The 14,294-nt window shown below is 37.1% G+C and overlaps 2 protein-coding genes across 2 annotated transcripts; one reads left to right on the top strand and one right to left on the bottom strand.

Moving 5' to 3' along the window:
- Window positions 1–7,197, bottom strand: LOC130072427 (histone H1-like). Its single transcript, XM_056237518.1, has 3 exons — window positions 7,000–7,197; window positions 6,178–6,186; window positions 1–429 (listed from the first exon to the last, which is right to left on the bottom strand). Exons 1-3 carry the CDS (start codon window positions 7,158–7,160, stop codon window positions 96–98), a joined length of 504 nt encoding a protein of 167 aa, XP_056093493.1. The 5' UTR covers window positions 7,161–7,197; the 3' UTR covers window positions 1–95.
- A 2,504-nt stretch (window positions 7,198–9,701) lies between these two features.
- tspan36 (tetraspanin 36) lies at window positions 9,702–13,111 on the top strand. Its single transcript, XM_056237500.1, has 7 exons — window positions 9,702–9,857; window positions 11,363–11,554; window positions 11,741–11,815; window positions 11,919–12,014; window positions 12,151–12,300; window positions 12,761–12,844; window positions 12,934–13,111. Exons 1-7 carry the CDS (start codon window positions 9,798–9,800, stop codon window positions 13,006–13,008), a joined length of 732 nt encoding a protein of 243 aa, XP_056093475.1. The 5' UTR covers window positions 9,702–9,797; the 3' UTR covers window positions 13,009–13,111.
- Window positions 13,112–14,294: the final 1,183 nt, after the last annotated feature.

Below are 14,294 nucleotides of genomic sequence, written 5' to 3' on the forward strand. Positions count from 1 at the left end.
TTTCATTAATTAAGAATTGTTTTATTTTTTTTACAAAGGGTGCAACATCCCTTAAAAAGTAAGAACAATAGCCATTATCATGGTATCAATTATTTCTAGGCAGTTTTTGCTTTGCTTGATTTGGAAGCTCTTCGTTTGGCTCTCTTGGGTCTTGTGGTCTTCTTGACCGCAGCTGTCTCGCTGGCCTTTTCAGGACTTCCGACATTTCTCCTTCTCTTCTTAGGGGATTTCTTTGTCCCGGCAGGTTTCTTGACCATCTTTCTCTTTGCCCTCTTCGCCTTTGCCTTCTTTGGCTTTGTAACAGCTTTCGAGCCGATCCTAAATGATCCAGATGCTCCAGTGCCTTTGGTCTGAATCAGGCGACCGCTGGCCACCAGTCGCTTAACTGCCAGCTTAATGCGCGAGTTGTTTCTTACCACATCATAACCACTGGCAGCCACCCAGCAAACACGTGACGTAACGGCGACCAAAAGTGACGTCAGTATTGGTCGTGGGTTCGTCGCGTCACCAAAAGACTATGCCACGACGTTGTGGCAACTTCATCAGAAGGTAGTCTCGTGACCACAGCGCTTGGTCGCTTCCTTACCTTCCCACAACGTTGTCTAAAGACCAGCTGATGACCAATCATTTTCTAACCTCCTCACCACGTCTTAGCCACGTCATTTCTTGACTTAGAAGCAGATGTACATTTTAATAGAAGAATTTTTTTTCAGATATTTTGTATGTACAGGTGCTGGTCATATAATTAGAATATCATCAAAAAGTTTATTTATATCAGTAATTCCATTCAAAAAGTAAAACTATAATTTAATTTATATATATATATATATATATATATATAATTTAAAAATGTTACCCTATTCACCTGTGACAGGGTAACATTACCCTGTAACATTACCCTGACACTTGTTACAGTGTCTTAAGTGAGACACTGTAACAAGTGTCTCACTTAAGACTCATTCAAGTCATACAGATTTCAACAATTTCCCTTCGGTACACTAGGGGGCAGTATATGCAACTCAAACGATTGCAGCGAAGAGCTTCCGCTGCTGGTGTATAGAAGTCCCACCTCACGAACCGGAACATGCGTGGATTGTGTTTGAATTTTCACTTTTCGTATCCTTTGACCGTCTTCTAGTTGTTTATTTTACACACTTTCTTATCTTTTTAGTTACCTAACGTTACAGCAGTAGTTTAACTTATCAATCGAAGAAAGAAGAAATACACCATTCCTTCAAGACGAAACAGGTTAGGGTTGCCACCTATGTCTGATAAAAAACCGGGACATATTACCCGCCCAACTGGGGGGGGGGGGGGGGGGGGGGGGGGGGAGAGAGGGGTGTTTGAAGACCAAAAATGAACGGTTGAACACCAAAATTTAAATTTTAACTGTAGGCCCGCCTATACACCAAATGCTGCGCAAAAATATATCCTATATTCGCGTATTTTCAGATTTTTGTTCATGATTTTTTTTTTGCCCCTTTAATAAGCATTTAAAATATTCACAAATTATATGGATAAAATGGTTTTCTAAGGCCAAACACTATATTTCTAAGGCTATAGATGATTTATAGGCTATTATAAATGTTTCTGAAAAAGTAACGAGGCATTTTAATTGTTTATTAATAAACTAGTATTTTCTAAATCGGCTGCAACATATCTCCATCTCCGCTGTAAAGCAGATGCGCCTTTAGAGAAGAAATTCATATGGATTACATAATCAGACTGTATTTTCTTTTGATTCGAATTTGTTCGTTTAAAAGTGGACATTTCAAGCTTTAGCCTATGGGCTTGTTTATTTTGAGACGCGATCCAGTTCACGGAGACCATAAAAGAGCGCGACTGATTGTTTTATTTTATTTTACAAAAGCACAACGTTTTCTTGTTATTGTGAGTTTACACAAATAAAAGTAGTTGCGAATGATGTATTGTTGCGAATGATGTTTATTTTCTATGACCAGAAATGATAGAGTAGTAGGCCTATTTTAAGTTGTTTCCACTGTTGATAGAAAAACGGAAGTGCTCGCGCCCGCGCCTCGTGCAGCAAGCGCGCTCCACACTCAGATTACATGCGCTTCTTATGCGCTTCTTGAGGCAGACTCGACTCACACTAGCACACACACGCAAGGTCTCTCGCTCTCTGCCGTTGCGCGCGCTACACAGTTTGAACATACATATTCACGTAGCCTTTCGAAAACCGGGACATTCAGTGTCCCGGGAGAGTGCGTAAATTTCCCGGGACAGGTTATTAAAAAGAAGGACAATCCCGGTAAAACCGGGACAGGTGGCAACCCTAAAACAGGTAAGTGTAAAAACAACCCGCCGTAAGGGTCCCACACGTTCTCTAAAGTTTCCTAATTTTACATTTTAACCAAGATCTCTATTTCAAATGTAGTTTAAAATGGCTTTTTAACTAGTTAGGTTTAATTGTTGAGTAGACAGTGTTGCGTCACATTTGCTCAAATAGAACATGTCTGAGTGGGCCTAACGTTACTGTAGGCCTACTGTTGTTGTTTTATATGTACAGATACTGGTCATATAATTAGAATATCATCAAAAAGTTGATTTATATCAGTGGAATTTACTGCTGTAGTCTCTTACTGTGGTAATTTCATTATCCTGGTAAATAGAATAACTTATTTCAGCTTTATTTAATTGTTGTTTTGTATTATTACATATTGTTTTTCTCCCTTCCCAGTTCCTAGAAACCCTGTTTTTGTCTGGAAATGTTGTATTCACACAATAGTGGTGTGGGAAACTATTAAACTCGCATCTAATTTCTTCCATTGCAGCTCTCGGTGATTGTCTTCACTGAAATCGGAAATCACAGAAATCTGCAGTGTTTTTCAGGTAAGCATGTTTTTAAAAAAGTGATAGTATTAAATCCAGTATACAAATATTGTTATTGGGGGACTGTAAACTATTCTGTTTTTAGAACTTGACAATCCACTAACTTAAACCTTTTCAGAAACATCAAGTGGCTACCATGTCCTTACTAGGGGTGTAGTTTGATACGATACACTTGTGTCACGGTTCGGTACGTTTTCGATACAGCAAAAATAAAGAAATGCCAGAGAAATGTCCTTGATATAATTTTTTTAATTATATTTTTATTAAAACTAACATCATAAAGTATGATATTTTTTTTACTTTGAGCAATGATGGAGCTATACTTGACTTTTCTTAGGAGCATATAAAACAAAAACAGCTCCTTGGACAAAATGAAATGTAATATTGTAGTAGTTATAAACAAAGGTTTATTTTAGTTCAGATTAACATTTGAGGGCAGCAATTGTATTCATAATGTCAAAATAAAACCGACGTAATGTTACTTGAAAGCATTATAGCCTACTATTCCTGCCACACTTCCATGGTTACAGTTAGTAGTGTTACTACAGTAAATCCATGGTGAATGTTGCTGATCTGTGGACACTGATTAGTTCATTCATGGCACAATGTTTCTCCTGGTTTCCACGTCAGCGCGGTTTGAATTGTAAAATTTGATTGTATTTTAGGATGAAGCGAAGTCGGAGAATCTATTTACAGTCCTGGAGAGCTACCAGACGCACTCTCCAAAAACTCCATGCAAGCCAGGCAGAAAATGCACGTGCGAGCCAGACAGGGAATGCCTGTGCAAGCCAGGCAGAGAATCTCACTCACCAAAACACTGAGAGCCTCAATAGAGACGCATTCATGGCATGTGGAAGAGATGGAATGGTAATAGAGGACGTGTCCGATTTGAAGAGAGATAAAAGCATGAATGAAGACAATTTGTTTGAAGACAGTGTGCATGAGTCATGTGACAGGCACAAAAGTGGTATGGAGTCACCCTGCAGTGACTCAGTGAGCAGTGACTCAGACCTCGACAACCACTCTGATGGCACATTGTTTGAAGCCCTTGCAGCTTGGACCAGTGAGTTCCGGGTGAAGCACAATGCTGTGGATAGCTTACTGAAATTGCTGCAAAGCCATGGTCATCCACAACTGCCATCCACTGCCCGTACACTCCTGAAAACACCTAGAGAAGTGAAAACTGTGGAGAAGTCTGGCATGGAGTGTCTACACTACCAATTGAAGGAGAAACTAGTTGAGACCCTAGATCGTTACCCAGTTCAGCTTGTGAGTGATCTTGAGACTCTGGAGCTGTCACATTTCTTTGTAGCTGACTTTAACCAGGCACTTCGGTGGTTGAGAAAGGCCGAAACATTGTCAAACGTGGAAAGTGCAGATGATGGGGCTGTGCTCTCAAAAAGGACATCAAAAAGGCCAGCAAAATTTGCTTACAGCAGCGATGAGGGTATTTACATTTACATGTAGTTATTTATTACATGCTGTATCTCTGACTGGTTTGTTGACTGGAGTTTATTATATGCTTTTTAGATGAAGACTCTGCAGAACAGGTCCTCCAAACTAATAAGAAATCCAGAGGTATGATATTAAATAACTGTTCAATATTTCTCAAGAGTACCATGCTTCACAAGACTGCCCTCTATAAGAAAATCGCTAGCATGACATTTTTGGAATTCATTAGACAGGGTCCCGTAAATGAATGATTAACCAAAGTATCTTGGTAATATGTATCATCTAGGTTTGTCCCATGGACCACCAGAGGTGCCACTTTCATGGAAATCTTCTGCAGGACCAACACACCCTCCACCTCCCATCTGCATCTTTCCGCAGACAAACACTATGAACAGTAAGTTAACAATTGTTGCATAAGCTTTGTCAAGTTGTGCGGATCTATATTAAAATATACCTTATGTTGATATTTTTTATTTATTTACACAGACCTTGATCCAGTTAGTCCTATTCAGCCTGAGATGTCTGATGGTATGATTATATTTTTATTGTTGGCTTAATGACTTTGAAAATCTTGTTTATTTGTAAAGTGTTACAGTTATCAACATATCAACATATTGACACAAAAAATGTAGCCTGGTGATTTGAACTTTGGTAGTTCTCGTTTTATAACATGCTGAACCTAAGTGTTGAGTTTAATCGCTTGCATTTTGTATTGCATATGTGCACACAGAAACTGCCAGCTGCTCCTCAAGTGTGTCAGACTCTATCTCCGCCTTAACCCAAACGGTTACAGTAATACAAGGTATGTTAATTTTTATTGTGGGTAAATTTCAGTCATGTAATAACTGCAATGTGTTATCTTTGCACTTTGTACGTTTCTGACCTTCATTTTAATGTCTTTGAAACATTTTGTGTTTCTGAAACAGAGACACTTAAGGCAATGTTGACCCGCCAGGATGTGATGGCAAAAAACATCCAGGAGATCCTCCTCCGGTTAAACCAGACTGGAGGGGCCAGCCAGGGTCCGGAGACCCCAATAGAAATCGATGTGGCCCAGTCTTTGGAAGAACTTGCTGTCTTGGAGGCAAAACTGAAAGAGCTTCCGGACTACAAGAAGAGATTGGTGGGTAATGGTTTAAACATAAAGCTATGTTTTATGTAGAGCTAAATATTTACTGCATTACGGATTTTTAATTTTCTGTATTTCCTCTGTGTAGACACACCATCTCAGTCTGATTGGTGGAGCCAACCCGGGAGAAGTTACAAGGCGTATCATGAGGGCTGTAGCTTCTAGCAGTGTCTGGAAGAACTACAGCCTTCATGGGAAGAAGGGAAAAAAAACGTTGCTGCATACAGCAGTGTACCAGGTTATCAAACGTGAGTTTAATATAAGTGTTACTTTTGGTAATAATTGTGTGGATGTTCCACAGCACAAAAAAATGCATTTATGCTTGTCTAAACAATTTCTGCTTTACAATTGGTTCATGTTTCAAAATATAGCTTGCTGTTTTCAAATCTAAAAGACAATATCAAAATGCCCTTCTGCTTCATTTAATATATATTAAATGTGTCCACCACTTGTTTTGTAAAACATTGTAATTACACAAGAAATTTACAAAACATTTACAAATTTTTTTATTCTACACAACAGGGGCTATCATGCTGAGTCGGTCCGGACTACAGGACAAAGCTGTGGAGGAACTCGTCACAAATGTTTTAAAACATGCCCCAGCCCACAGTAAACTACAGGTACAAATATACACTTCTTGTGAGCATTTCACTTAAAAGACTGTGGCAATCGACTATTACTTGTAGGGATGGGCCGATACCACTTTATGGAATGAGTAGCAGTACTTAGTATTTCATTTTTTGCACTTGCCGATACTTACAGTGTACCGATACAAAATCTTGACATTAAATCTTGAAGGTCTGTTCACTTAATTTATTTAAATTGTTTGTCTAGGTGCAGCCAGTCCCAGAAGTGGCAGTCCCACATTAGGACAATAACCAGCAATTCAGATGAAGACCTTTTTAAAGTGTTTTAAATAGTGACATTTATTTTTTTCCTTTTTTGCTTTAATGTATAGTTGTTTTTTCCCCATTTGTTATTTTAGTGTCTGTTAAATTCTGTTAAATAAAATCTGCAAAAACACTTTTCAGTTCTTTCAATTATTCTACAATGTTTTTTAACATGTTTAACATTAACATTAGTGAATGTTTAAACATGTTTTTACCAATTGTTTGAGTAAAATGTCGATTTGAACAGTAATGCTAGTTGAAACAACCAACAAACAAAAAGTTCTGAACAAGAACCACAATTATAGATGTTGCTGTGGCAGGTAAATGCTAGTATAAATGGATGTCAATAAATCCACTGCAGAATGAATATATATATATATATATATATATGAAAAAGTCATCAAATGACCAATTGGCGACCAATAACGCTGCCGCAACGTACTGGCTACGTCGCAGCAACGTCATCCAAAAGACGAATCGGCGACCAAAATTAAATAACGTTTAACATAACGTACTGAAGACGTACTGAAGACGTTGTCACGTTGTCGGTTGGCGACGTCGTAGCGACCTCTTTTGGTGTTTCACTTTGGCGGTTGTGGCGACGTCATATGCTAACGTAAGCGTGACTAAAAATGACCAGCATGTGACGTCGTCACAACGTAATATTGTTTGCTGGGCAGCGCTTTCTTCAGAGCGACCAGAGAGACACCACCACCACGCTCCTCTGAAGATGACAAGACCTTGAGGATAAAATCAGACACACTGAGTCCTGACTTCTTGGCCTTGGACCTTCTTTTTGGCGTTTTAGTAGCAGATGAGGCTGCTGTGGCAGCTGACATGACTGACAGTTTATTTGAGCTGGAACATCAGCTGGAAGAAGATGTCTGATGAGAGTGAGTTGAAGGGCGGGTGCGTGCAAGTAAAATAGTCAACATGAGAACCGTGTAGACTCTATAGTTATGATTTCAGCGCCTTTTTATGAGCCGCAATAATTTGTGTTTTCCGACTAATAGAAAGAGTATGATTTTTACTTTTAAAAATAATATAACGACCTGGATTGTCTATCAGAAAATCAAGACGTTCCACAAGGACATTTAACTTGTACATAGCATCCAAACAATAAAGTAATAATTCGTTTTTTATTCGCAAATGTGAAGAATCGATGTGCTGTACCGTTTTACGACTGAGCAATTTCTGGACTTTGTTTAATTACATTGTTTAAAAACATTGTTTACTTATTATGTGCCATTGTTCAGTGAGAGTGGGCCATATGTAATGTGTTCATGAATTAATAAAGCGAATATTTTGCTGAGTTTTTGAACAAATAATATATTTTTTAGTCCACTAAAACACATTTTCTTTTTCTGTCAGTTTTAGTCAGTTATACATTATGGCCCTACAAAAACAATGACACATTGAATACATTTAATTAATAATGCAAAAATACTGATCGAATCTTTTTATTATTTTTATTTTATTTTATTTAGTAGCCAAAACCTACAAATCTGTCAGGTGGGATATGGTTTGAGATCTAATTGTGTCATTCACTTGTCCATTGTGCTTATTTGGCTGATAGCTTTACAGTGCTAAAATAAACTTTAGTTTAATTCATAAAAGCATTTACATTCTTAGTTTGATCTTCTGGAGTTACACCAGAAGGGTGTCTCCTAGACGCTGAAACCTTATCTTTAATGCCATGTCAGTTGTTAGATAAATGACCTAATAGGACCTTTTTTGTTGTTTTGCTTGTTTCAAAGGTTTAATTCTCTGGCAGTGTTTAAAGGTTTACATATATATAGATTATTTTGCTTTTAAATCAAACATGCTGACTTTGTGAGCATGTTGTATTCTTCAAAAACAATAGTTATATGATTTAGTTTACATCTTGATTTTATGTGTTTTTAGCATTTTAATTTAGAATTGAGCTAGATAAATTTTAATATCAATAATAATGATTTATTAATTTAAATACCTTTAATTCATCCTGCAGCCCCCTTAGAAGTTTTCTGTTTGAAACCCAGTGCTCTAAATTGTAGGTAATGTAACCAGGCCTAGAAAGTAGCCTAATAACATATTTTTCTTAAATAGCTTCATGTAGTGCTTAGCATTAGTGAACACACCCATGCTAAAGTTGACTAAAAAGAGGAATACAAAATCATCTTTTGGAAATGTATCTTAATGCCTTAATTAAAAAAGGAGGAAAAATCCAACCTTTAAGGACAACAATTTTCTTTGTGATCCACTGCAGGGCCAAAATAGATCGGTTAGGTGAGACTGGGGAGTCGAGGAAGGCAGCCTTTTCTGCGTCTTTTGGGATCTGGGCACGCGGGATGTGAAGCGTTTCAGGCAGTTCACTAGTACCCGTCAGCTCAACCCTCTGGCTCCCTGTATCTTCCTCAGTGGTTCCTGGGAGGAAGAGAACGGAAGAGCGCGAGGGGCCGCTCTCTGACAAGAATGCGATCCACGGGCGGAGAGAGGCGAGACTCATGGGTCATTAGACTTCCACAGAAAATATATATACAGTACATGTTTTTATTTTTAGACCACTTCTATTATGGCAGTCTATCAGGATGTGAAGAGAGTTTCAACCAGTATAGGGTTTATAAAAAAAAAATTGCCTACCCTAACTTTAAGGTATTGAAATATATAGAAATTTCAAATACCTAGGCCACCTGGCACCAAATTTATATAAACTATGTCATCCAATCTGAACTTTCAAAGCTGATGGGTAATAAACAAGCTTGATAAACAAGTTAAAGCTAAGCCACATTGTGCCACTGACAAATCAGCTATGTTGCTGACCAACTCAACATGATTTCCAACAAGACCTAATTTAATTTAAAAATGTTGTTATTTTTCCTACAAGTAAATGATATATGGATGTAGTTTGTGTAGTATTTCAACTAAAGCAAATATATTTCCATCGAACTTCATTGTTCAATGTGTTTAGCTGATGATGTGCATCTGTCCCAATTCAACTAAAAAATCATGTGAAATGCAATGCCATCAGTCTGTCATTATCATAAAGACGTTATACTACTTTAAACAATTTGTCTTGAAATATTTACATTTAAACGGGTGTTGAATCATTAAAAAAAAAACAAAAAAAAACTTAAAGGCTGTAGGCCTACGTAAACAGATTTTATCAGTCAACCATCACTAATACTGTGCCACATTGCCATTCTCTGCATCTTCTCTGGTCACGTGACCTGCCTCACGCATTTCCGTCATGAACTGTGAACCAGAAAGTTTTCCGGTATTCTTTTTTCTTTTTTCCTTTTTTTTTTTTCCTTTTTTTGATATACGGTGTTTAGGACCTGGGGGTTTCCATTGTTGACGCATGAGAGAGAGCATGTGACTGACTGAACTATAAAGAACACGAGGAAAGATTACGTCACAAACTCAAAAAAGAAAAAGAAGAACGCCACAAACTATCCGCAACATTCCCAGCTTCGACTCATCACTCAGCAGCAGACATGGATTGCGGAATGATAACATCCAAAAGCGTTCTTTTGCTTCTCAGTTTAATATTTTGGGTGAGTTTGTGATGTTCTTTTTAATATAAGTTTACAGGTTTACAAACCTAAGCTGACCATGTGGGTTTTGCAGTTGTTTGATAACTATTTGTAGGAAGAAGGGTCCAATTATAAGCATCACAATAGTTTGTATTCATTCCAGAGGTTGTTTCTCCTCCTCCAGACCTAAACGTTTAGTCAAAGTTATTTGCTTTTGACAGCGAGCTGTTGTCTAGAATGTAATTTAATTTGGGTTGAGTCATTTGTTTGCTCTTTGTTTATAGACTTAAAACAACCATATGAAAGGTCTTCAGTGCCTTTTGCTATGCTGCCTTTAAACGTAAGCACTTGTTTATTTCAGAGTTCATGTAACTGTCAGAGCTTCTAACTTGATTTCAATGAAAATAATGATTTTCATACCCATATTGTCTGTGCCATCATGTCGGCCTAGTCATCTGCCTGGGCTTAATGTCATGTGCCCTTTTCTGGCTTCAGTGGGCACGAAGGGGAGTTCTGTAGGAAACCAACACTTCTTACTCTTCTGCACAGATAATTGAATACTTTCATGCTCAGAGAGATGTTGCTAAAATTAGCAGAAACCAAGACAAACGTTTTAGGGCTGAGACCCTCCGGGGCCCTGTGGTTCCCATCCTTTCCAGCCCTGTCTGCATGTGCAATTTATTTATTTATTTATTTTTTCCCCAAAAACAACAGTGCAAGAAGTAAAACCTGAAACCTTAAAAACTGAGAACTGAAAGTTCTCATTGTAGCATCTTTGTCTTCTGAAAAGCTGATGTATTGCTGTTGTCATGTGTACTTTTCTACCTCAAGGGTTTTCTGTTTTGCTTTTGCCGCTTCTGCTGAAGCTGAGGCACAAGACCAGCATTCCAGGAAAGATTAGGGGGCAGGAAAAGGTTACTCATGGTCTCGTGACTGACTGCTGAAGAAACCGATCATGTGCTAGCGAGTCATACATAACCCAAAGTTTACTTGTTATGAAATGACACCTTATGACATCATGTGAGAGAGATGATGTATGTGTTCTTATGGAACTGAACTGTGTAAATTCAGGACCGTTACTGGGTAAATGACAAGTGTCCAAGATAAAAGGGGGGGAAATGTGCCTTTTATCTTTTACCATTTTCAACATATGTTTAAATTTAATGGTAATTTAGTATTGAGAGATCAACCGGGATTTCAGTTAAATTTGTGTGTGTGTGTTAGCATTTTTATTTAGATTTTTATTTGATTATATTAATATATCAATAATCATTTAAATGCTTGGTCATGAAATAGTCATGGAAGTTTGCTGCGACCCCCTGGTTGAGAACCACTGCTCTAAAATGTCATGAGTGCCTTACACTTTGAATGCATGTGAGTGTACATGTCTGTATATCAGTATTGTTTTTAATCAAGTTATATATTTTTTAGTAAATATCATGAAATAATGTTGGGGTGAGTCCCACCACAGACATTACTGTGAAGTTTGATGTCATCGACTCACCTCTTGTGTCGTTCTTTTTCAGGGTGCTGGAGTGGCCCTTGCATATGTTGGTTCTTATGTGATAAAGAGCTACAACAGCTTTGAAGACTTTGTGTCTGATAAGTACAGCATCATCCCAGCAGCCATTATAATCGGTGTGGCTGTGGTCATGTTTGTCATCGGAACCGTTGGCTGCTGTGCAACTCTGAGGGAGTCCAAAGTCGGTTTAGGCTTTGTGAGTATGAGCCATACATCTGTGTAGGCCTACCTTTGTTCAGTTTATTTGATCGAAAATAGAGAGTAGGGTCCATGTGGTGGTTTCTATTCCTTTTTAAAGCCTTTTGGGTAGTACTGGTTTCATCATGGTGTCCATTTTGGGGGATTTAATATTTTATGCTTTTCTCTGAATTTTTCCATTTAGTTTCTTATCATCATCATGATAATCTTTGCAGCCGAGGTGACCGCTTTTGTGTTTGGCTTCATCTACAGGGGCAGAGTAAGTTATTCTCATATAACTTCTGAATAACATTTTTTTTTTTTTTTTAATGGGATATGTAGAAATCTACATAATTGGAAATTGTTTCCCGTGATGTTTACAGATTAAGGGTGACCTAGAAAAGTCAATGAAAGACGTCTTCCAAAAGTATGACGGTCTGAACACTGAAACGCATGCAGTGGATTACTTGCAATCTCAAGTAAGACTAAAAGGTTCCTTCATATCATTGCAATCATTTTTGGTTGCACAGGAAATGATAGACGCACTGGGCAGGAAATGGATGCATGAAGAAGTCTCCTGATCTTTTTTTTTGTACTCCATTTTTACATTTCCAGTTGGAGTGCTGTGGGGTGAATAACTTCACAGACTGGACTGCAACACCATGGTTTGGCCAACATAACAACTCTGTGCCACATTCCTGCTGTAAAGCAAACAATACACAATGTGCAGGTCAACTCACCCAACTTGATCTTCTGAATACACAGGTTTGAGCGGGATGTCATTTCATTTGACATGGTCAATTATTGTTTTCAGTGAACAGTGTTATTTTAGAATTTATATGCTATTTTAGTATTTATTGATATACGTGTATATATATATATATATATATATATATATACTGTATACACACACACACACGCATATATATTAAGTTTGAGTTGTTTTTATTTCTATTTAGACTTAAATTTATTTCAGTTTTAGCAAGTTTATTACTTCAACCTCAAACTTATTTCAATTTATAATTTGACACATTTAAATTGTTTCATCTGATATTTGTTTATTTTAGTCCATTCCATCTTAAGTAACAATAACAACTTTTAATAGTTTTAGTTAACAATAACTATATTGGTATTCAGATCAGCATATTTCCAAGCAGTTCTTGAAATATGTTATTGTTTTTAAACCATTTTTTTTCGGGGAGAAAACACTCTGTTGTTCCTACAGGGATGTGAAGCTAAACTGGAGCAGGTGCTTCAGGATGTGCTTAGTTATGCAATGTTGGTCATCCTGGGATTTGCCATCATAAAGGTACATCAGTTCAGTTTAGCCTCATCATTATACTTGTTTATCTGACAATGAATTTAACAACTTGTTTTGTGTTTCTCTCTCTTTTTCAGTTTTTTGGGATGCTCAGCATTTGTGTCATCACCTGCCGAAGCAAAAAGAATGACTATCAGCCTCTGTATGCGTGATAGTAAAATCTGAATCCCTCTCTTGGGACAGTCTCTATTTTCTCAATACTGTGCAGCTACACACAGCCTCACTGGCACCATAAAGAACAGATGTTTGAAGATGTGACAGTATTCTAAACTTTCTGTATAAAAAAAAAAGTTAATTTTAATATCTTTTGGTTTGAACAAGATATGCTGACAGGAACCACAGAGGTGTGTGTGGCCCAAAAAAAAAAAAAAAACACTGAACATTATCAAATTATCACAGAGGGTTTGAAAAAACGTGACATTTTGAAGTAGTTTTGATGGTTTGTTTTCCTGCCAAATAGGTTTATAAAATATTATTTAATATAAAAATATATATTTTAGTAAATGTTACTATAGCAGCACTTCACCAAGTGTGTATAATTAGATCAAACTTTTGAGTTGATAGATGCACTTCATTTTTAAGGATTTTATGCGTTTCTGTGTGATTTAGTTTCTACATTGTCATACTCAGTGTTTTTTTTTTGTGTGCTGCTCTCCAAATTAAGTCTTTATAGTCGTGTATGTATATTATATCTATTAAAATTATTTAGCTCAAAAAAAGAATATTAAATTATGGAAATAAATTGGTCTGGTGAGTGTATTTTTGACATTAAGATTACAAAAGTGCATGTTAATAATTGTCCTCGAATGACTTATCAACACCATTTCTGAGGAAATACACATGTGAATTTAGATAAATTGTAGGCGTTGACTAGTTATCTGTCCTGTGCTGGCACAGTTGTGAAGATACTGCTCATGAAAATAAGCCGTAAACTGTCATTATCAGGAATGCTCCGTTGGCCCACTTTTTGATGCTAATAACACACAATGTACAGGCACTAGAATGTAAATTTGAATGTAAACAATTCAATGTTTTTAATACTATAAAATGTTCTGGGTGAATACATTGCACTATGTAGTCATATTCAGCTTTGTCGGTTTTTAACTAGAGAAACCCCCTAAAGAACGAGACAAGGCCCATTAAGTTTAGTGCTTTAAAAGTAATAATAATAAAATACAAGAAGAAAAAAAAACAATTTGGTTCAGTCGTGCCATTATGAGTGTCAGATTCTATGGTCGTTTGTAAGTTTATCCATTAGAGGTCGCTGCAAGCTAAACATTTTACTGATGAAATAATTAGACAAAGTATGGCGATTGAGAGTTTTTCCTCTTCATTACAGCATCTGAATAATTCAGCTATACATTACCAATGATAATAAGCATATGCAAAAATTGACGCGTCTAGAAAGCAACTAAACAAAACACACTGCTTTGGTTAT

This window comes from Rhinichthys klamathensis, unplaced genomic scaffold (assembly GCF_029890125.1).
Source record: "Rhinichthys klamathensis goyatoka isolate OS25496 unplaced genomic scaffold, OSU_Roscu_1.1 h1tg000487l_1, whole genome shotgun sequence".
Classification (NCBI taxonomy): domain Eukaryota; kingdom Metazoa; phylum Chordata; class Actinopteri; order Cypriniformes; family Leuciscidae; genus Rhinichthys; species Rhinichthys klamathensis.